Genomic DNA, 24,796 nt, shown 5'->3' with positions numbered 1-24,796 from the left:
GTTTTTTTCAAATCTCAGATTTTGTCGCATTTTGGGCTATACAATTGCGCATTTTGTCGCCAAGTAAATTAGTTTAGAAGATTAAAAATATAATATTATACAAACTCTAATACAGGCTTAATATACGTATTTCATCGACATGCGAAAAAACCCTTGACCTTATTCATTGTTTGTCAGTCTAATATGAATGGAAATGCCACGAAATACAGATATACATTTTCGTTTATAATTATGAGATCCTGATGTGCCACGTATATATATATATATATATATATATTTTAACATTCGTTTCAATCTCGTTTCAACAAAGTCACAATATTTATTAAAATTGATACATTAAAAAAACCTTTTAATCTTTATTTACAAATTTCTAAACAACCAGACCTGATACAGCATATCTGACTTCAGATTCATAATCAGAAGGTCAAATACTATAAAGAACACCTACTTTCATTCAGGAAAGAGAAAAAAAAGTGAAAATTTTTAGGACAGTGTTATTGATACATCGCTGCAAAGCTTATGGAGCACACATTGCAAGGAGGTTAAAATTTGTGCAATTCCTTGTCTTATACGGAACCGTCCTGAAAATAAACGTAATTTACGTCGAAAAACTGAGACTTAAAAATTTGTTCAAATTTGCCCCATTCCTCCCCATGTAAGCATCAATGGGCATTTAAAGGTTAATACGAGTAAAACTAGTAACTTTTTTCGTTCGCGGTATTTAGATGTAAAAGACAAATAAGGTTCATTTTTGTAAACGTCAGTAAATTAATAAGTCTGCAATGTGGCTCAATGGTAGAGCGCATTTCTCTGGTACATGGGGTTCCTGGTTAGATCCCGAACAAGTATTTGTAGTGAACAACATTGTGTCCAGTTTTCTCGGAATACTTCCGTTCCCTCCCACATTATCATTCCACCAATTATTTCATAATCATTCACTTGACTTAATCATCCGTCTTCCTTAGCCTAAAGGGCATAATCGTGGGACGTTAAACTGAAAGATTTCATTTCATTTTGTCTTCTGCAACAAAACGGTATATTACAAATCAAAAGTTTATTGAATTTTTATCTACTCTTGATTTTACGTATTAGCGACGTCTTGTAGGAATTAGTTACAAATCAAAAGTATATTGACGCCAAACTTAGTTTGCTACAAACTTAAAATTTTCTATACTTTTTTCCTAAGTTCATCTTTCTTTATATACTACAATTGAAACTTAAGTTCTATAAAGGTAACCAAGAAAATTCTGTTCCTTTTTACTCACCACCTAAAACGTACCTGGAAGATCAAAAATAGTCCCCATCAGCATCGACGACCTTCTACCAACGTTCTAGAAGTCCACGGATTTCATCGCGGTTGAACTTGGTGGATCGTGAAGCGAAGAAGGTATCAAGTGCATTTTACACCTCTACTAGGGATTTGAACTGGCGTCCTCGAAGATGATTGTCCAAGGAATGAAACAGGTGATAATCGGACGATGCAATGTCTGGGGAGTATGGTGGTTACAATAGTATTTGCCATCCAAGGTGTAGAATGGTGTCCTGGGTCATCCTAGCCATGTGGGTCTTATCGTTGTCCTGTAACAGAAGGATCCCTGTGCGATTCACAAGTGCTTGCCCCAGAGGTTTGAATTCTTCTTGAACACAACTTAACTGCTGACAGCTTGATGCTCTGACCAGCTGATGGCAGTTCACGATGCCGTGATCAGTCCGCCAAATACACAGGAGGACTTTCTTCTGATGGAGTGCTGGCTTCGACTGTTTTGGAACCGATTCATGGGATGCTAACCAATGATGATAGCGCCATGGAGCTTCATACATGGCCCATTTCTCATCACATGTCTACGCCCTGTCCAGAATGGCTCCTTCCTCAGACGAGACAGCAAAGAAGCACATTTGTATGCTCGCGTTGTCTTCTGGCCCGGATTCAAATCATGTGAAACCCATGGACCCAACTTGTACTGCTTCCCAAGTTGATGGAGGTGCTGCCGAATGGTTCTTCCACTCACACTTATAGTCTCAGTACCTCACATGACTGGGTACTGTTCGCCTCAATTGCTGCCTGAAGATCTTCATTTTGTACATGTGTTGTCGTCCGACACGTACCGCGTCTTCGAATATTTCATCACCGTCCTCAAACTTGTTAAACGACCGCTGCACTGTCTGCATAGTCACGACATCCTCACCAAAGAGCTGGCATATCTTCCGCGGTGCTGCAGCGGCGTTTCACCCCATTTTGAACTCGTACAGCATACACGCCCTTATGATGCTCTGTGGAGGTCCCATGTTCACTCTGTCATCATGCAAGTTCATGGTGTAACTGAACTGCTACAACCAGGTAATATGTTGGATATATCCACACCAACAACTGACATTCGCCTTATCTGTATTTGCATTCAACTCACGGTATGAGGGCTAATTGAACACAGACCTCCAGAACAAGCGACAGAACCTTATTGGTTAGCTTTATAAATGGCTGTCTCACGTTCAAAAGTATAATCAGCTTTATGTGGTGAAGAATAAATTTGACTTTGTGCTCCTTAGCTCAAGTATTCACTTTATTTTCAGAGAGGAGCTCCCTCATTAAAAAATTATTTGTGTTTGCCTTCGATGGTGAAACCCGGGTTCGATTTGCGGTCATATGGTTCGTATCTGACGTTGAGCTGTAGATCCACGTCTGATATAGCCTCCAATGATGAGAAGGGACGCTAAACTAAAAACAAAACAATTTTTAGGTTTAACATGCCTTGGCTTTACTTTTTTCATGCGTTAGTCTATTGCATTGTCACTTAAGGTTATACCATGACATGAGGATACTTTGATCAAATTTCATCTGTAAAAGTCAATATCTCCGTATCTTTCAGCATTAGAAATAACATAAAAAAACATGACATATCGGTCTTGCTGTATCCACATGTTCTGTAATTATAAAGTCAAATTGTTGTGTACTTGCCGAGAAAAGAAATTAAATGTGTGTGATCAAAGTTATACTTGATTTGGGGATACTTTGATCATTATTGATTTTGTCTTGCAATATCAAAGAAATTCCATCATAAAAGCTATAAAAGAAAAGGAAATGTCCGTTAGTATATCGTAGGTTCGTATGTATGGGATGGAGGTAGTAAATAACCAAAGTAAATGACATTGCAAATATGTATAACTATATATATAGGGAGAATGTAGCTGCAGTATGTCACATTGGATGATTCAAGAGCTAGAAACATAACGATACTAAACAGTGAAACATGTTTAAAAGAAAAGTGGTGAAATGCTCACATAGCTTGTAGTTTCATCTATTGATTTGGCTCCTCACTCAAGTTACATAACACAAAAAATGGCAAACAAAAGGAGAAAACCTAAGAAAAGTTAACAACAACAACAACAACAAAACTTTAAACTTCAATCACTTGGACATCCATAGGAAAGACATATGTTCCCATCGCAGTCTACATCAGGGGGAGGGTTCGAAAGGATCTCAACTATATTGTCTGGTTGAATGACGCAGATATCGTCAGCAACAAGCTTGACCTCTTTTATTTGCGCCAATCCTTTTGAAGCCTACGACGATTATTTCTGGTTCAGTGTCTGTTATTTGACATAGATATTTTAAAGTATTTTTCCCTTTACTGTGAAGCAAACTTTGCTTCAATATACCGACCAACTTCGTATGTCGGGCTGCTTGCTGCTGGGGAACAAGTGTTGCGTGTTCGGCATCTCTGGACAAGAGATGCTCTTCTATCCCAAGCAAATCAGTGGGATCGTCGCTGTCAGTGTCTCCTTCTGGTGGAGTTACAACCATAGATATACTACATCCAGGTGCAACATTCAGTCTTTTCTACTTTCTGGGTAGTTTGCTTCACGTACCGGTACCGAATCGCTACTCTTTGAGCAGAGTGGTTAAAGCATCTTCGACACCATGGGTGGAATCTTCTGCGGCATGTTCTCTGGGCAATCTGTTAATCACTTGTTCACGATCAATGGGATATATCCTACACGTTCGGAATCCATTGGTCCAATTTCTCTTGATTGCTAATGTCATGTTGCAGTTGTAGTCTTATGTATGGCACGTGCTACTATTGCATCCATTTGCTTCAGAGTTTTCGTCAGTAGAACGGAGAACATGTTCTTTGGAACTGTGCTTAATTGTGGATTTTGTAATTTCAAATCAGTGAGACATGCGCGCCAAGCTTAGTTCATGGGTCTGAAAAACGCAACATCCAGCGGCCAAGATATGTGGAGTTAGAAACAAGCAAGTAAAATCAATGGCATTTTCAGCGCATAAAGACAAGATTTCGCATTTATTTGCAACTCTTAAACTCTACATCTAAGCGTAACCATATCAAACAATAACAGAGAAAATGTCTAAACAGTTACATACACATTTCTATTGGCTTGGTACAGAAAATATTGTGGGGCAACCTTGATCAATGTTGCCCCTATAGTGTGATCAAAATTACCTCTTCAATTTTTAATCTTTTCTACACATGAGACAAATATTTTGCATTCATGTTTTTTCCTATACTCCCAGAGCTACCAAACACAAGTTATAATCAGTTCAATTGGTATATATTTTACATTTACCTTTGTATGTGGGAAGTTTTGCATACTTTATTTACGCTTACAAATTTATACGTATTTTCACTGCAGATAAAGCACTTCCTCGTAGGGACACGTGCGAACTGATCGACAGCTGTGAAGTGAGTACGTGACGTGATTCTCAGAGCTTTCATATTTGTAAAAATAACTACAATATATTTTGTTATGGTTCCGCTAGGTGACTCTCTATTTAGTTTGGGAGTTTTGATCCAAGTATCCCCAGGATTTAAAGTATCCTCATGTCACGGTAAGTCCTTAGCGTGTAACGGAATTTCCACTGTTTAATATTATTGTATTGTATACTAATTTTCTGTATTTTATAAACATACGTGGAAATAGAGAGTAGTACCAGAATACATGTATTTTACCTCAATTATTTTCTTAATTGTACTCTGAGGATCTCCCTGTGGTAACTGCTGAAAATAGTTCGAGAACGCACTCTGTACAATATTGTTACTGTTGTTCATGAAACCTGAAATACAAAGAAGACATTATTGTATTTGATATATTAACAATACTATAATAAAAAAAATAACCAAATGTTGTTTCAAATGATTATACAAAAAATGAAATTAGAAGTTTACATGAAGTAAAGTGCTCAAAAAAATTTCCGATCCCAAGCCCGAATAGCAGCGGACAATAGTAGTGTAAAAATTCCCGATTGGTACCATATTAGAACATACCAGGCCAATCCAGGTCCCGCCTGATAGCAAGTACTCCATATTCCCCTGTACCATGACACGTGATGCCACACGTAACGCCCAGCTATGGAAAATCGAACACCCCAAAACTCGTTCTCTTTTACGACCCTTTTTAAGTGTATTCGTTCCCTTTTATGACCCATATTTTAAGATAACAGACTACGTAACATAGCAGATCTAATAAAAGACAATGATCACATTTTCCAACCACTATGTAACATAGCAGAAATTACACAAGACTATGAACACACCCCTATTTTAACATAGCAAAAATTACGTAAGACAATGAACACAGAACTATGTAACATAGTAAATACTACTAACTTAGCAGAGAATAATGGGGGTGTACTCGTTTCCTTTTTGAACACCTATTTTCGCAACCCACTATGTATAAAACGGTATGACCTATTTTTAACCACTATTTAACATCGCACAGATTACATAAGACTATTTAATACAGCAGATAATATGAACTAATAGCAGGAGTGTATTCGTTCCCTTTTATCAACCCCTTTATAACATAGCAGAAATTACACAAGCATTCATTTAGTAATACATGTCCCAAAAGTACTGACCATCGACGTCAAAGGTCAAATATTTAAACCAGAATAACTCACAAATGGAGCCACATATTGAGGTGGTTTTTCCACATTTAGTAACAGGTCACCAACTACTACATGTGTCAAAAGCACTGACCATCCAGGACAAAAGTCAAATATTTAAACCCCAATAATTCGTAAACGGAGCCACATATTGAGGTACTGTTTCCTTATTTAGTAATATGTCATCAACTACTGCATGTCCCAAAAGTACTGACCATTCAGGACAAAGGTCAAATATTTAAACCCCAATAAGTCGTAAACGGAGCGACATATTGAGATGCAGTTTCCACATTTAATAATAGGTCATCAACTACTGCATGTCGCAAAAGTACTGACCATCGAGGTCGAAGGTCAAATATTTAACCCTTAATAACTTGTAAACAGAGCGACGGATAAATTTGTGTGTCCTATTCAGTTTTGTACTAAGCAGAAAAAAGCTTGGTACAGTGGAGTACAGTAATAGATCGAGTTTTCGGGGTGTTCGATTTTCCATAGCTGGGCGATACGTGTGGCATCACGTGTCATGGTACAATGGAACATTGAGTACTTCCCATCAGGCGGGACCTAGGTTGGAATAGTATGTTCTAATATGGTCCAGGTCGGTAATTTTTACACTATTGACAATTGAAGTGGCAGTCTCTCTTAAACCTTGCACTTCAATCCTGGTGCGTTTAATGGTTGTCCATAAATTGGTTGTATTCGAAGATGGTTCTGCATGACATTCAATGACATTTACACGGTCCCCCAAAAATGCTCTATAGTATTTTAATCTGGTGATTGAGAGCACCAAAAGAGCACGTACGTAAATTTTTTTTCGTGTTTCTCGAGTCACTGTAGTAGCTCTTGTATGTTACGGAAGGTGGCCGTATCCTGATGGAGGAGCCGTCACCATCGAGAAGTACAGCGAGGATAAAGGCGCGCAGAAAAGATTGCCAGGAGATTTGTGCACGCACACCAGTCAAGCTAGATACTAATGTCATTACGGAATTCCTTTTCCTTTCAATAGAACATACTTCCCCCATTACAGAAGCACTATCACCCTGAACCATATCTTTACTGACATGGTGAAGTCATAGTTTTAAGTGATCTTAGGCACACATGTATTATTTGTCAGGAAAGTAAATGTACACCTATTTTTCGAGTCTGGCATTCCTGCGCTCCATCCGTGGAGAGTATGAGAATTAAATCAATCAAATGTTTACTGAGGGGCAAAGAGAAAAGATTAATCTGAATAAGACATTGCAGAGGGACACAAGCTGTGAATACGAATAGTGCATAATGTAAATAAAAGAAGACACCGAAAGAGAAAGCCAGAAACAGTGTTAAACTTAGAAAAAAAGAGTAAAAATTGTCGAAATGGGAACATAAAACACAAATACAACAAATACGTCGACAACTAAACGTTCACTATGCCATGATCTTGGTGTAGTGGTTAAAGTGCTGGCTTACAAATACGAAGGACGTCAGTTCGAATCCCAAGCAAGGACTTTTTTTAAAAAAATTTTTGTTAATAATACATACAGCTCATGAGAGATGGTAAAAGAGGTCGTATTTAGTTTTTCGTAGCAATTATTATTGGTAATGTTTAGTACTGATAATACTTTTTGTCTTTGCGCATTGCTTTTATTCTTTTCTTTATTTCAAAAGAGAAGAACATCCGAACAAATGCCACTAAAATTTCTCATAGTTTGAATGTAAACACCATTTGCAATTAGTAAAGAATAAAAATTGAACGTTCCGATGTAGGTGCAAAAAGTAAAAAAAAAAAAAAAAAAAAAAACATGGAAGTAGACCACACTCATGGTTATTAAAAATAAAATTTCTACATGCCTTACAACTCCCGACCACGTTTCTATGTTAGCAAGTAAAAGGTTTGTGTTTAGGTTAGGCTGGTCAATACGTTTTGCAAAGGGGTCCGGTTTAGCTCTGACGCACCACAGATGCGAGAAGGGAGCAAAACACTTTTTCTCTCTCCCTCTGTGTGTCTATTTATCTATCTATCTGTATATATATAACGCTATTTGTGAATGCCATAACCACCCTAATTTTCAGCGGATTGAGACGAAACGTGGCACAAACATTAATAGTTGAAATTGTAACCGCCTGTAGTTCGTGGTCCATGTTCGGGCGGCATTTATTTGTAACCGTTCTCAAGTTCGTGGTCCTTGGCTCGTGGTATTACCAATAAGTATACTCCTGATACTTTAACTTACCTGGACAGGACGACGAAGACCTCTCCAAGAAAGGTTACAAACTGTTTCCCAAAAAGCTCGTCGGTCTCAATAATGAGATGAGCATTAGGCGCCGAGAGGTTCGGGTGTCTCGTCTCGAAAACCTCACGGACGATCAGACGGTCATCCAGACCATAACGCACACAAACATCACTCATACAAACAACGAAAACACACTGAATTAAATGACACTATACTTATTTATTAGAACACTATTCTGAAAAAAAAATAACGAAGAGAAATGAACACAACACTGGACACTAATAAATTTTGCCGCTGAAATTACGTTTTGCCCTTTTCGGGAAATAGAGCCCTTTCTATATATATGATTATAATTCAGGTATCACTATAAATACTTTGCTCACACCATTAACACACTTGGGGGATTCGCACTGGGGAAAAGTTGTCTGGATCGTCCCACGATGAATCCAGTTGTTACGCTGAACAGTCCTGCAGCGTAAAGGTGAATCTTCAGCAAACACACAAAAGAAGATCTCCACAATGGAATACAGATATTGGAGGGCGCGTATGTAACATTTTAAACGCACAAGGTCTGAGGACCTGGGATTTCACTGATTGGGGCTAGCCGTAAGAAATCGTCCTTCACCGGCTAAATAGCTTGTGCCTCTTAACACAACTTATGTTTGAAGTTCAACGCGAGATGCGTGGTTGCATCTTCCAGACCTGGAGTCAAACTCTTCGAGCGTCCAAGCTCAAGCTACGGGTTGCAATGGTCAACGGAAAAGTGTTGGCAGTTCATTTCAAAAATAACTCGGTTAACTCACCTGTATGCACATACAAACAGAATACGGAAAACAATTTATGTTAATTTTAGTCAACTGCCTATAATGCACTAGACGCGGCGATAACACTGGCGTGAGAAAGTACAGATAACGAACTACGAAAACTGTGAGGCTGGTGCCACTTTGGCTACTGAACATCTGGTCAGCCCGTATTTCTCTAATCTATTGTAATGTTTCCATAAGCGATTAACGAAAGCACTTAATTCAGTTCCAAATAACTGCAGAATAAATACTGTGCATATAATGAGTCAGGGAGAAACACTGAAATGGTTAGTCACTAACCGAAATGTTCTCAGCAAAAGCAATGTTTTAAATATATATATGAAAAAAAACGATGAAAGACTTCTTTGTCCAATTGTGTGGGAAAGAAGCAATTCCCACCAAAGAAAGAACTTATGTGCGTTGCAGAATAAAGTATAAATCGAAAATAATAATCACTGTCTTTACGAAATATACAGAGTGTCCACAAAAAATCCTTCTATAACCTGGTGGCGGTTATAAAATATCTTGAAGAGGTCGTTAACCAGAATAATCAGACGAAAATGTTCAAAATGGCAGCCCTTCAAACTCTTAAAAACTTCCAAGGGATCCAAATTTCGCCCATAAATAGGTATTCAAAAAGTTTGAATACCTTTCCTCTTTTACTGAAATATTTGTGTGCAGGGACTTATTGAAATATTGGACTCGATTAATCGCATAAAGAAGGTTCACGCCCTTTCGCTACGGTCAGGCTTTTTTTTTTTTTTGCAGGAGGGGGGTTATTTTCCTATCGGAACAAGATGATTGTTAGTGATTATATGAAATTACACATTGAAAGTGAAGTAACTTGTGAAAAATGTTATTTGAAAGAATAATATAATAAATGTGCTTACCCCTAACAAAGAGAACTGTAAATCATGTATTTCATGTTCGGGAGCGTGAATTGCGAGGAGTGGTTTTTGATTTGCTTTTAGTAACACATTGCATTGCAAATAAAGGTAGGCAACATTAGTGGTTAATAATAATAATAATAATAATAATAATAATAATAATAATAATAATAATAATAATAATAATAATAATAATAATAATAATAATAATAATAATAATAATAATAATAATAATAATAATAATAATAATAATAATAATAATAATAATAATAGGTGTTGTTTGCGGCAAGGCAATATCTTCCTCAATTCTTCTTCAAACGTAATAATTGTAACGCCATATCTCCCTTACAAACAAAATATTAGCAATTTATATCGAAAGAACGGGAAACTGTTGAGTGATGGGAGCAACGTTGCACAGTATGCACTCATAGTACTCAGGAAAATAAGCGATTTCAATGCAAAATAAACGAAGAGTCATTGTCATGGGTAGTCATGGAACCACGGCAGAGCCCTCTTTAGGCAAAATGTCGATAACTTATATCGAGAGAAAGGAGGTGTTAGTGAGATGGGACCAACGTTGGACACCGCGGACCCATAAGGCGCATCGAAAAAATTAGGGGGGCGGGCGCCAGCCAGCCTTACTTATTTCCTCATAATAAAATAAAATTATATTGTCGAAATACACACACGACAGTTAGCTAGTAATATTTCATATTATTATTATTATTATTATTATTTAAATTTTTATTATTATCGACAGCATCTTTTCATTACGTGTGCATGTTTGACATGAAGTCAAAGACAAGATCTATCATTCGTAGAAAGAATAAGAATTGTCAGTTACTTTAAAGACTAGATAGATTCGAACTCGCATGAACGGCGCGAAAAATCAGTGCTTTGTCCACTTTTTTTTAAACTGACTCACCGAACGTGTTTTAGTAACTTACTTATTGCTAATTTTACTTGCTTCACTCGTTTAACTTGCTTTTTCTAGTAACTTATAACAACAGGGACACGAACGCAGAAACATCGAGGACAGTTAAAAATCATAGATGCTCTCCCGCCGGGAATCGAACCCGGGACACCATACACCAAAGGCGCACGGGCTAGCCACTAGACCAGCGGGGAGGGCACCGCTCACTCTCTGTGTCGATAGGGATTACGACCACTGTATTGCCAGCTATCACTTCTGTGGGTTGTATACTATGATCACATGTTTCTTCTTTCCTGGAAGAGTTAAACCTACATTCTATGTAATACATGAGGTATTTAGACCTACATGCTCTTCATATAATGTAATAAAAGGGTCATGCTGGGAATTAGAAAAAGAACATTCCTTGGACAAAACGGAACCTATTGGCATCAGAAATATTTATCTAGGAGGCATGCGCAGTAGTATATTTCAGAATAGTTACTGTTTAGTTCAGTAAACGAAGAAAGGGGTATAAAAAAGCAAATATGTCGCGTCAACGAGATCGACCACAGTTGACAGAGGCGGAAACAGATGTGTAGTAATACAACAACTTGGTTAAATTTGATAATTGGTTCTTTATTCTGTAGTAGATCGTATCACAACTTTACGGGAGAACAGAGAAAGACTTATTAACGCTGTCATATAGTAAGCTTTAGTAACACGATCATATAGACACAAATGGATTTAACTGTGAGTACTACAACTTGGATTTAACGAAAGCCGTTTAGATATTCAGTGGTTTGCAGGGTTGTATAAGACACAAAAAAATAAGACACAATACAATTCTTCATACCTCAGCTTCCAGTAACTAGATACATACAATTTCTGGATAGACACTGAAACTGCTGTCGGATTTTAATACATGACGTATTGCAGGATACAAAATGCTTTGCATTACTTGTTTGTTTGTAGACAGCTACTAGCTTAGTGTTCTGAAAGGTTGTGTATAAACTAGGGATAGTCAATTCCGGAATTATTACTTTTCGGACTCCCGAAAGTAAAAGTGGACAAATTCCGGAATTCGGAAAATTCCGATTTTGGAATAATTCCGGAATTCGGAAAAATCCGGAATTTAAAAATTTCCGATTTCGTTAACATTCCGGAATTCGAAAAAAATCCGATTTTTTTCGAAATCCGGAGTTTTTCTCAATTCCTGAATTTTCTAAATTCCGGATTGTTTCCGAGTTTCGAAATTCTTCTGAATTCCGGAGTTTAACTGAATTCCATAATTTTCCGAAATCCGGAAAGTGAAAGTTCCGCTTCCGAAAAATGAATTTATTTTGGTTAATATGAATCGTGGCGGAAATAAGTCTTTGATCAGGCATTGGCGACTGCTTTGAAAGAAATGGGGTGTATGAGAATTCAATCTATCATATTTGTAGTTTCGTGTGGAGAAAAAACAAACTTGTGAACCATGTTTTAACAAAAACTCAAGTTATCAATGTAAACTTTTCCGACTTCATAAAAGAAATACGAAAGACATTTTGAATCGAAGAAATATACAAGTTTACAAACGGACACAAAGAAACCTAACGTAACCAGACTAAAAACGAATCTTTTACCGCGTAGCGATCGCGGTTCAGTGGTCAAGGTGCTTGTGCGAATGCATATTGTAATTTTTTTTTTTTTACTTTAGGATTTTTGATGGCGATTGATCGGCGATAACATACGTTTTATTATATTCAGATATTTGAGTACTCGGATGTTTCAATACTTAAACTATCAAATCTTCAGGAATAATAATAGTAATAATAATAAACTAATAATAATAATTATTATCTCGTAGAAGATTAAAAGCTAGAAGCTAATTATCTCTCAGGTCATACTATTACAAGCAGAAACGTGACATTTGGAAAGAATATTTCGGTTTGGTTTAATGTTGCTTACGTGAAGAGGAGTTTCTCATCTCGTTTCTAAAACAAATAAAATAACATGAGAATTAACATTTTACATTCGAGACGGTTCAAGGCTAACTCAAAAGTTTCGTCTCTCTTTGGAGATGAGAATCGAGACGAGACGAAAAGTATGGTAAACATTTCCCGTCTTCTCTCGATTCTCGAAATAGTGTATGTCCATTCTTTAAGTAACAATTGCTCTGTAGACTGAATCTCATAGGCTATTTCCTTACATTATATTTCATAGCTCATTGAATTATGCTCTGTGTGGGTATTTTGTAGCAAAGCTTTTATATTTACCTCTGCATATCCTAAAAAATTAGTTTATTATATGCCTCACTGTTGCGTGATATTCAGTTATTTTTATAACAGTTATTTTCGTTAAAACATACAGTAGAATACTTTCTACATGAATCTTTATTGGAACGCTCTAGTTTAAAATTTTGGTAGTTGCAGAGGTGTGTCTTGAAGGTACGGAACCCTTTCCCCGAAATCTCTACTTTTAAGTAAGTTTTGCCAAATTTCAACGGCAAGGTTAAAACTTTTATTATTATTATTATTATTATTATTATTATTATTATTATTATTATTATTATTATTATTATTATTATTATTATTATTATTATATCAACACCGTGTATAATCTTTAAAAGATATACGGTTTGTATCTGAATAGTAAGAGCTAATTGACTGTCGATCTCGGTCGTCGAGAAGTCTTCAGGAGGGAAAGACATCTTTCACGTTCTTGGTTTGAGTTCCGAAGGGACAAGTATTTGGGCTCGAGCCATATAGGCTTCAGCCAAACATGTTCAAAACAGCTGGGACCGGGCTTAGGCTTCTCAACGGCTCGAGCGGCTCGGCTTACAGCTCATTCACTATCGAACCGAACCGATAACTGAGCCGAGCCAACAGCTTACCCAACCGAGCCGATTTGAGCCATCGGCTTAGTTGAGCTGAATCGAAACGTGCCAATGGACTAGTTTCAACTTAGCTGGCTTGAACCGGTTTACATGAGCCTAGTAGGGGACCCATCCGAACCGAGAAAGCTCGAATCATCGGCTCAATTGAGCTGAGTCGATGGCTCGTTCCAACTGAGCCGGCTCGGGTCATCGGCTCATCCCAACCGAGCCGACTCGAGCTGTTCGCTCAGTTGATACGAGCCGAGCCGGTTGATATCACTACCCGAGTTGGTCTTCTGCTTGGGATCAAGAATTCGACAGTGCAGGTCTCAGCCTTGATTTTAAGAACCACAGTATATACTTCTATTGGTGATTACGACATTTGAGGCTGTCTCGTAATAATAAAAAAAATCTTGTCTTCTCGTTATCTAGACGAGACGAGATACACTAAAATTGCCCCACGAGATGCACTAAAATTACGAGACGAGACGCACCGCTGTCGTGAGCAACACTAAAAGCATTCCACATTACTGCTTACATTTCTCATGGCTTTCGCTTTCCAGTCTAATCAGGCCATTATGTCAAAACGAGTTAAAACGAGCTGAACGAGCGAGCGAGCTGTTATGAAACTCGACTCAACTCGAAACTCGCCCTCGAAAACAGCTTGACATTGATCGCTACGCGGTAAACGATTCGTCTTTAGTCTGGTTACGTTAGGTTTCTTTGTCTCCGCTTGCAAACTTGTATGTTATATTTCTTCGATTCAAAATGTCTTTCGTATTTCTTTTATGATGTCGGCAAAGTTTACATTAATAACTTGACTTTTTCTTAAAACATGGTTCACAAGTTTTTTTTTTCTCCACACGAAACTACAAATATGACATTGAATTCTCATACACCCTATTTCTTTCAAAGTAGTCGCCATTACGTGGTCAAAGACTTATTTCCGCCACGATTCATATTAACCAAAATAAATTCATTTTTTGGAAGCGGAACTTTCACTTTCCGGATTTCGAAAAATTATGGAATTCAGTTAAACTCCCTAATTTAGAACAACTCCGGAACTCGGGAAGTATCCGGAATTCAGAAAATTCCGGAATTGAGAAAAGCTCTGGATTTCGAAAAAATCGCATTGTTCTGAATTCCGGAATGTTAACGAAATCAGAAATTTCTAAATTCCGAATTTTTCCGAATTCCGGAATTATTCCAAAATCGGAATTTTCCGAATTCCGGAATTTGTCCGGTTTTATCTTCGGGAGTCCGAAAAGTAATAATTTCGGAATTGGCTATCTCTAGTTTATACACAACCTTTCAGAACACTAAGCTAGTAGCTGTCTACAAACAAACAAGTAATGCAAAGCATTTTGTATCCTGCAATACGTCATGTATTAAAATCCGACAGCAGTTTCAGTATCTATCCAGAAATTGTATGTATCTAGTTACTGGAAGCTGAGGTATGAAGAATTGTATTGTGTCTTAACTTTTTGTGTCTTATAGAACTCCGCAAACCACTGAATATCTAAACGGCTTTCGTTAAATCCAAGTTGTAGTACTCACAGTTACATCCATTTGTGTCTATATGATCGTGTTACTAAAGCTTACTATATGACAGCGTTAGTAAATCTTTCTCTGCTCTCCTGTAAAGTTGTGATACGATCTACTACAGAATAAAGAACCAATTATCAATTTAACCAAGTTGTTGTATTACCACACATCTGCTTCCGCCTCTATCAACTGTGGTCGATCTCGTTGACGCGACATATTTGCTTTTTTATACCCCTTTCTTCATTTACTGAACTAAACAGTAACTATTCTGAAATATACTACTGCGCATGCCTCCTAGATAAATATTTCTGATGGCAATAGTTCCCGTTTTGTCCAAGGAAAGTTCTTTTTCTTATTCCCGGCATGACCCTTTTATTACATTATATGAAGAGCATGTAGGTCTAAATACCTCATGTATTACATAGAATGTAGGTTTAACTCTTCCAGGAAAGAAGAAACATGTGATCATAGTATACAACCCACAGAAGTGATAGCTGGCAATACAGTGGTCGTAATCCCTAACGACACAGAGAGTGAGCGGTGCCCTCCCCGCTGGTCTAGTGGCTTGCCAGTGCGCCTTTGGTGTATAGTGTCCCGGGTTCGATTCCCGGCGGGAGAGCATCTATGATTTTTAACTGTCCTCGATGTTTCTGCGTTCGTGTCCCTGTTGTTATAAGTTACTAGAAAAAGCAAGTTAAACAGGTGAAGCAAGTAAAATTAGCAATAAGTGATTTACTAAAACACGTTCGGTGAGTCAGTTAAAAATAATAGTGGACAATGAACTGGCTGTTCGCGCCGTCGAGTTCGAATCTATCTCGGCTTGATTTCTTATCCATTTGAGAAAAAGTATGCACTCATAGTACTCAGAAAAATAAGCGATTTCAATGCAAAATGAACGAAGAGTCATTGTCATGGGTAGTCATGGAACCACGGCAGAGCCCTCTTTAGGCAAAATGTCGATAACTTATATCGAGAGAACAAGAGGTGTTGGTGAGATTGGACCAACGTTGGACACCGTGGACCCATAAAGCGGATCGAAAAAATTAGGGGGGCGGGCGCCAGCCAGTCTTACTTATTTCCACATAATAATATAAAATTATATTGTCGAAATACACACACGAGTTAGCTAGTAATAGTTCATATTATTATTATTATTATTATTATTATTATTATTATTATTATTATTATTATTATTATTATTATTATTATTATTATTATTATTATTATTATTGTTCTTGTTGTTGTTTTACTTACCACTAATGTTGCCTCCTTTATTTGCAATGCAATGTGTTACTAAAAAGCAAATCAAATAACAATCCTCACCATTCACGCTCCCGAACTCGAAACAAATGATTTACAGTTCTCTGTTAGAGGAAATCACATTTATTATATTATTGTTTGAAATAACACGTTTCACAAGTTACTTCTTTTTCAATGTGTAATTTCATATCATCACTAACAATTATCTTGTTCCGATAGGAAAGTAACCCCCTCCTGCAAAAAAAAAAAAAAAAAAAAAAAGCCTGACCGTAGCGAAAGGGCGTGAACCTTCTTTAAGCGATTAATCGGGTCCAATATTTCAATAAGTCTCTGCACACAAATATTTCAGTAAAAGAGGAAAAGTTATTCAAACTTTCTGAATACCTATTTATGGGCGAAATTTGGTTCCCTTGGAAGTTTTTAAGAGTTTGATGGGCTGCCATTTTGAACATTTTCGTCTGATTATTCTGGTTAACGACCTCAAGATATTTCAACTATTAATGTTTGTGCCAAGTTTCGTCTCAATCCGCTGAAAATTAGAGTGGTTATGGCATTTGCAAAAAGCGTTATATATATACAGATAGATAGAATAATAGACGCACAGAGGGAGAGAGAAAAAGTGTTTTGCTCCCTTCTCACACCTGTGGTGCGTCAGAGCTAAACCGGGTCCCTTTGCAAAACGTATTGACCAGCCTAACGTAAACACAAATCTCTTACTTGCTAACGTAGAAACGTGGTCGGGAGGTGTAAGGCATGTAGAAATTTTATTTTTAATAACCATGAGTATGGTCTACTTCCATTTTTTTTTTTTTTTTTTTTTTTTACTTTTTGCACCTACATCGGAACGTTCAATTTTTATTCTTTACTAATTGCAAATGGTGTTTACATTCAAAATATGAGGAATTTTAGTGGCATTTGATCGGATATTCTTCTCTTTTGAAATGAAGAAAAGAATAAAAGCAATACGCAAAGACAAAAAGTATTATCAGTACTAAACATTACCAATAATAATTGCTACGAAAAACTAAATACGACCTCTTTTACCATCTCTCATGAGCTGTATGTATTATTAGCAAAAAATTTAAAAAAAAAGTCCTTCCCTGGGATTCGAACTGCCCTCCTTCGTATTCGTAAACCAGCACTTTAACCACTACACCAAGATCATGACATGGTGAACGTTTAGTTGTCGACGTATTTGTTATATTTGGGTTTTATGTCCCACTTCGACAATTTTTACTCTTTTTTTCTAAGTTTAACACTGTTTCTGGCTTTCTCTTTCGGTGTCTTCTTTTATTTACATTATGCACTATTCGTATTCACAGCTTGTGTCCCTCTGCAATGTCTTATTCAGATTAATCTTTTCTCTTTGACCCTCAGTAAACATTTGATTGATTTAATTCTCATACTCTCCACGGATGGAGCGCAGGAATGCCAGACTCGAAAAATAGGTGTACATTTACTTTCCTGACAAATAATACACGACAATGTACTTAAAATATTTTCCGCCTTATGCAGAGTCGTTTTCACATATGATTAGTGTCATACTAAAGGCCTGACTACTGCAGGAAACATATGTTAGCCGAACTCTTTAGTATGGCACTAATCACGCGTCAGAACGAATCTGCATAAGGCCCTTTGATACGTAGTTTGACAGACTACAAAAGTCGTTCGTTGTCCATCTTAGGTCAAGTGCAGAACTGATGCCTGAATGTTCAAATTGACACCCGTGTTAGTCCATGACTACCACGCTTCAGGGAGCACAGTGTATGTTTGTGCAATGCATTGATTGTTATAGGTTTAACAACATCCACCATCAATTGGGATTTATCGTAGAGTTTGTCCTCGTTGCGTGTTACTATTGTAGTTAGCAGCCTGCGGTTGCGTTTCTCCATTCGCTCTGGGAGATCAATCTCATGCCTCTCCAGAATTTACGCATTCTTGATACACCCTTCTAACTGTTGTCCGAGAAAATATCAAAAGAGTGGCTACTTTGTAAATGGAGAGCCCTATACACCACATGCAAAGAACGAAAATGTCTTCGCACTGCCAATACTATCATCGCTCAACAGCAACTGGTGAGTGTTATGGCAGTGCCATAACACCGTAAAAGGTAAGGTCTCTCATCGAACAGCTTAATCTCTGGGTAGGAACTACTAATATTTTCTATAATCCTGTCCGATTTCTTTTAACATGAATTTATTTTGGTTGGAAGTTCAACGTCTCTTTAGCATCAAAGTTATATGAGATGTTGGCGTACAGTTTAACTTGGGATCCAAACCACTGCCCTAATCATATAAACAGGAGAGGAGTTCGACAATTGAGTCTAATTCATTCTGATATAAAAATACAATTTATATGGAATGAAATATCGTGCGAGTTACTCGTGTCGTGTCCAAGATAATGTCATTGGGAAATTAATAACCTTTATGCAAATACGTCGAAGTGACTGAACTGAATCAATAAGAACTATATGGGCATTCTAGTAACTCTAAGATTTGTTGCGGAAATTCATAAACTGATATTGTGATATTATGATCTTAGTCTTCGCAATATTTCAAATGCATCAATATTATAGCTATTCCTTTTGAACTGTAATAGTCCTCTAATATTTTTTATCTAATGTTTGGAAATTATCTTTTGTTATTCATACTAAAGTTACTTTTGTGTAAAAATGGGTGTTGAATTTGGTTTGATAGCTTGGTCATTATGATTTAAATTGCCTAATTTAAAGTTATAAATAGACAAGTGTTTCAGATTTGACTACTTAATACTTTTCACGATTGTTAGCTATTAGTATCCTTGCTCCTGAAACTTACCTATACTCCGAATCAGATTTCCAAGTAGAACTTCATTAAGGTAATTAGGAACAGTAGAAATTTTGTTGAAAATATCATCCTCATATTCTGAAAAATAATAAAGTAAATTTTCAAATGAATTGAATTAGACATTTCATTTTTCTTGGAGATAAGCACTTTTGTTCACCCAAAGGGAGAGCAGTTTAACTTGAGTCCAGTACCAAAACGGCTCTTGTCCATTTACATCAAATCCCAGAAAACCACCAAAAACTGTAGAATCGATGCGTTTTGTAGAATGAAATATTTGAGAATGTTCAAGTTTTCACACCGAAGTATTCCAAGTTCTACAAAACATTCGTTTTTCTTATTTTTGTAATTATATTTAGTTTTATATTGTTTGGAAAAAAGGAAATGCTAGAACCTACTTTCTACAAATATATAAATATCAAATATATCAAAGAGAATTGGTCCAAATAAGACCCATCTGATACCATTATCGCTTTTCGAATGGAAGGAGATGCATAATAACTTTGTATCTACCGAAGGGTTATTTTCTGTTCGCTTTTGTGTTTAGATTCCGTCTCTCAGCCGTTTTGGCTAAAGAAGATGATGAAAATTAATGGATGAATATATAGTACAGTTCATAACCTTCGGTGAATTAGAACTCACTACAAATAGGTCTTATTATCGCCAGTCCAATATTCCTCGTGTTATTTTTAGTAACGATTTGGATTCTTAACATCTTTGTATTAACAACTACCTATTTAGTATAACAACTATTTAGGATTCTTAACAACTATTTAGTATAATATCCAGACACATTTTTGTAATGTGAGAATTACCTGTTGTTCTTCCCGCTGTTTCGTCTTTAGTTACACCAGTGATTAAAGGAATGTCTGGAAACTTCCCTCCTTTGAGCGTATCCATGGGTGATTCTGTTAAGAAACTTGGCAAGAAACGTGCATCATTTTCACCTTCAACAACAGGAGCAGGTCCTAACAATCCTGTCACAGCAGCTATGAATCCCTGAGCCGCTAATCTCATTTCCTGCAGTTATTCAGAATTATAATCGTTCAGCAATTTTAACACAACTTTAGATCATTAATAAAGAACACTGGAATGGAAAATCACCTTAAGTAATTAAATATGAAAATAACTTATACCTAGTATAAAAAATAACAAAAAGATAAGATTTTAGGACTTCTTTATTCAAATGTATAATATGAACTATCATTTGATTTGAATACATGTAAATAGTCATTTTATAATTCTAGTTTACTAGACACAGATATTATTTACTAGTTGTTCACATAATTAGTTTTCACGGATCTTTACATTAAGTATTTACTAGATGATTGTAACTTTCATGTCATACCTGAATGAAGTTAATGATGTAAACGTACCTGAAGGCCAGAGTCTGCTTGAATTATCCTATCAACATCTAGTTCTTGTAAACAGCGAACCATATCTCTCACTGGTTCTGTAGGACAATCATTTTGTTCGGCAATAGATTTTGCAGTACCAAATGGATCTCGATCGAGAGCAAATGCGGAAAGTGCAGTTCCACTCAGAGCAATCAATCCACTGAAATAACCTAATAATAATGATGATGATGAGTAGAAGTATAGAAAGTACATAAGTTTGTTTATTGTTTTCCAGTAACGTTACGAATACTATCATTTTAAATACAACGTTCATGTAAAAAAAAATATTCGTTATTCCAAATAAGAAAATAAAGGGAGACATTTTTTATTGCTGATTCTACAAGTACATACCTTGGCTATTAATCTACATCGACATAGGCCTCTAAGCATATTTGACAGAGTAGCACAACTTTTGTAGACTTCTGTACAGAAATTTGTCGCCTGATACTTCAGTGTTATATAATAAATTAGTATAATAAAGTTTTTTTTTATAAAATTGCAATAAATGATTAATTAAAATTATATTTTCAGCATTTTCGTACACGGAAGGTAGAAAATAACAAATAAAAAACAACAATATATAATTAAGATTAGTTGTATAAATAGAAAGAACAAATGTTTTTATTAAAAACAACAACATAATAGTCAGTTGACTTTTACCTAAGCTTTTTAACCCGTTGTTTCTACTAAACATAAACACATTTAATAATGTAATATAAAAAGCAAACGCACAAACTTTTTTTTAAAAAAAAATAACAGCAATAAAAATACTTATTAAAACAATTTTTATTTGTTTGCGTAATATGTCAAAAAATTAAATTACACTAGTCAACAAGGTTTTTGCCACATGAAAGAAGAATGCTGATCTTTAAGGAACTTTGGCCGCTGAATTCGAATCTGCAATCCGTTTTTCTCTATCACGCACAGTTTTCCCGTGACAGAGGGATTTTTGGGAAATTTCCCCCCAAATTTCCCTTTTTCTTCATTTTTATACCTCTAGCTCGGGTACCCTTAGGCATATAAACATACAAATTATATTCTAGGTTAGCTTAATTTATACTTAGTAAACCCTGTAAGTTTCATCTGAGTCGCATCATTCTTCATTGAGAAATAAATATATTTCTATAAATATATGCTATGTGTACTGTCCATTTTACCATATACAATAGGTGCAGAAAAATCACATGTAACTTCCACGGGAATTTTAATATAAGCAAGGTTTATACTTCATTGGATATGTAATGAAACACACTTTACAATGATGTATACACCATGTGCGCCATTTTTATAAGAGGGAAATTCTAGAGGGATTTTTCGGGAAATTCCCTAAAAAGTAGATTTTTTATCTCATGTCACTGTTCATATAGTGATACAGAAACGGGAATTGCGCCAGATTAATCCTATTGAAAAACTGATCTTTAACTCCAAAAGTATACAACAAAATTCTTAGTTTCCACGCCTTTTAAACGTTATTCAAGATAGTAAACAAAAAATTAATATTGACCTACAAAAACAAATATCAATAACTCACAATGGATCAAATGCACAACTGCTTTACACAGTATGAAAATAAAACATTTGTACTTACAATTAATTCTTCCTTTTGTAGTCACTTTCTCTAACTAAAAACCAGCAGTAGTCGCCCATCATATGAGGATGCCATTTACCTTGATAACGTTGCTCCAGTTTTTGAATGTCCTGATTGAATCGTTCCCCTTGTTAGTCACTTACAGCTCCTAAATTTTCGGTTGGAAATTCCAAGTGGGAATGAAGAAAGTGAATTTTCAGGGACATTTTACATCCTAACCTTTGATAGCTATCCAAAAGCTCTTGAACCAATTGACGGTAATTTTCTGCCTTATGATTTCCCAAAAATCCATACACCACTTTACTGAAAGCTCTCCAGGCGGATAGTTCATCATTATTTAACTTTGTCTCAAAGATGTTGTCCTTTAATAGTTTCCGAATTTGGGGCCCGACGAATATCCCCTCTTTTACTTTCGCGTCACTAAGTTTTGGAAACTGACTTCTAAGGTACGCAAAACCTTCTCCATTCTTGTCCATGGCCTTAACAAAGTTTTTCATTAAGCCTAATTTTATATGTAAAGGCGGCAGCAGAATTTTTTCTGAATTAACTAAGGGAGAATACTTAACATTGTGTTTTCCTGGCATATATGTTTCTCTTGGGGACCATTCTTTTTGAATGTAGTGTGATTCAGTTGCCCTACTGTCCCACAAGCAAAGAAAACAGCAGTATTTTGTAAATCCTCCCTGAAGCCCCAGTAATATAGCAATGACCTTTAAATCACCACAAATTTGCCAACAGTACTTGTTATAATGTATCACAGCTAACAACACAGACAAGCTTTCATAAGTTTCCTTCATCTCTACGGAATATGCCATTGGAATTGATGGTTTAGTGTTCCCATTATGTAGCAAAACAGCCTTAAGGCTTGTTTTAGAGGAGTCGATAAACAACCTCCATTCTTCAGGGATGTGTTGGAAACCTAGTGCATCCATTAAACCATCTATATTTGTACATGCACAGAGGGAATTTTGCATTATATAGTAATCTGAAAATTGATCATGTAGGTTTCTGAAAATTGAAATTCAGGTGGTAGGAGCCAGTAAATTCCATTCTTGAAGTCTCGATCCGAGCAACTCAGCTTGTTGCTTACTCAGATTTAGATCCCTCACTAAGTCATTCAGTCTGGATTGGTTAACAAGAAGAGGTGTGTTTTTGGTTGGGCTATAGTTTGGATCAAAGGAAGTTGATGGTTCGGGCAACTCACCTACTTGCTCTTCTGCTGGAGAAGATTCTTCTGACTGTGCGTATGGATCAGGGATTGGGAGTTCAGGTCCATGTGGTATGGGTTTTAGATCGGATGGAATATTTGGGTACTCAATATTAGTTTTTGTTCGTTTAGAATGACCCCAAATTTTTGTTAGACAGAAATAACAGTCTTCAGCATGACTGGTTGGTTCTCGCCAGACCATTGGCACCGCAAAAGGCATAGCTCGAGTTTTATCGCCACTTTTCTACTTAATAAGAGTAGAATAGCATGTTAGAATAGCATAAATCCAAATTAAAACTAAACCTACAATATGTATGCAGTTATACAACACTTCCTTATCTATTTGCATGCACCTGACAATTTATCAGTAGAGTCCGATTTTGCGCAGCTTTATTGCATAAGCTAAACACGTGTTGTTGTACAGCTGTATCAATGCAATCACATGCCAGGTGGTAGAAAACCACAGACCTCTTACTTCATGTCGTATACTCTCATTTTTCGTATTTGTGCCTGTATGGGTAAATGAAATTGTGTTTTTTTCTTTCAGTGCAAAGAAACAACATACATGCAGCTATATTTATTTCTCTAGAAATAATAATGCGATTGTTCTGAAACTTGCGAGGTTTCTTAAGTATAAATCAAAGTTTTATATGGTGTCATTTTTGTATTTATATTTCAAGGGCCAGTGGTACGAAAATTAGGAAAAAAGGTATATTTTGAGGGAATTTCTCAGCCCCCTCCCCTTGTCACGCAAAACACTGTGGGTGATGGAGAAAAACGGATTGCACTTTCGAATTCAGCGACCAAAGTTCCTTTAGGATCAGATGTATTCTTTCATGTGGCAAAAACCTTGTTTACTAGTGAGGTATTGATTTATTGAATTGATATAAATCTATATTCTGGCGCAATTCCTGCTTCTGTATCACTATATGAACAGTGACATGAGACAAAAAAATCTACTTTTTTAGGGAATTTCCCGAAAAATCCCTCTAGAATTTCCCTCTTATAAAAATGGCGGACATGTTTCATTACAAATCCAATGAAGTATAAACCTTGCTTATATTAAAATTCCCGTGGAAGTTACATGTGATTTTTCTGCACCTATTGTATATGGTAAAATGGACAGTACACATAGCATATATTTATAGAAATATATTTATTTCTCAATGAAGAATGATGCGACTCAAATGAAACTTACAGGGTTTACTAAGTATAAATCAAGCTAACCTAAAATATAATTTGTATGTTTATATGCCTAAGGGTACCCGAGCTAGAGGTACAAAAATGAAGAGAAAGGGAAATTTTGGGGGAAATTTCCCGAAAATCCCTCTGTCACGGGAAAACTGTGCGTGATAGAAAAAAACGGATTGCAAATTCGAATTCAGCGGCCAAAGTTCCTTTAAGATCA

General features: G+C 36.3%; 1 protein-coding gene across 1 annotated transcript in view; it reads right to left on the bottom strand.

The window, feature by feature from the left end:
- LOC145693405 (carboxylic ester hydrolase) overlaps positions 1-24,796 on the bottom strand; it is a 98,154-nt gene that overhangs the window by 21,969 nt on the left and 51,389 nt on the right. Inside the window, exons 5-8 of the mRNA XM_081769372.1 lie at positions 20,573-20,763; positions 20,012-20,216; positions 19,191-19,277; positions 4,965-5,068 (exon numbers count right to left, since the gene is read on the bottom strand). Coding sequence (XP_081625498.1) covers positions 4,965-5,068; positions 19,191-19,277; positions 20,012-20,216; positions 20,573-20,763 — 587 coding nt within the window. The remainder of the gene's footprint in view (positions 1-4,964; positions 5,069-19,190; positions 19,278-20,011; positions 20,217-20,572; positions 20,764-24,796) is intronic.

Source organism: Thermobia domestica, chromosome 8 (genome assembly GCF_964235325.1).
Source record: "Thermobia domestica chromosome 8, izTheDome1.hap1.1, whole genome shotgun sequence".
Classification (NCBI taxonomy): domain Eukaryota; kingdom Metazoa; phylum Arthropoda; class Insecta; order Zygentoma; family Lepismatidae; genus Thermobia; species Thermobia domestica.
Note: the sequence above shows the minus strand (reverse complement) of the source record. Positions and strands in the feature narration are given on the sequence as shown.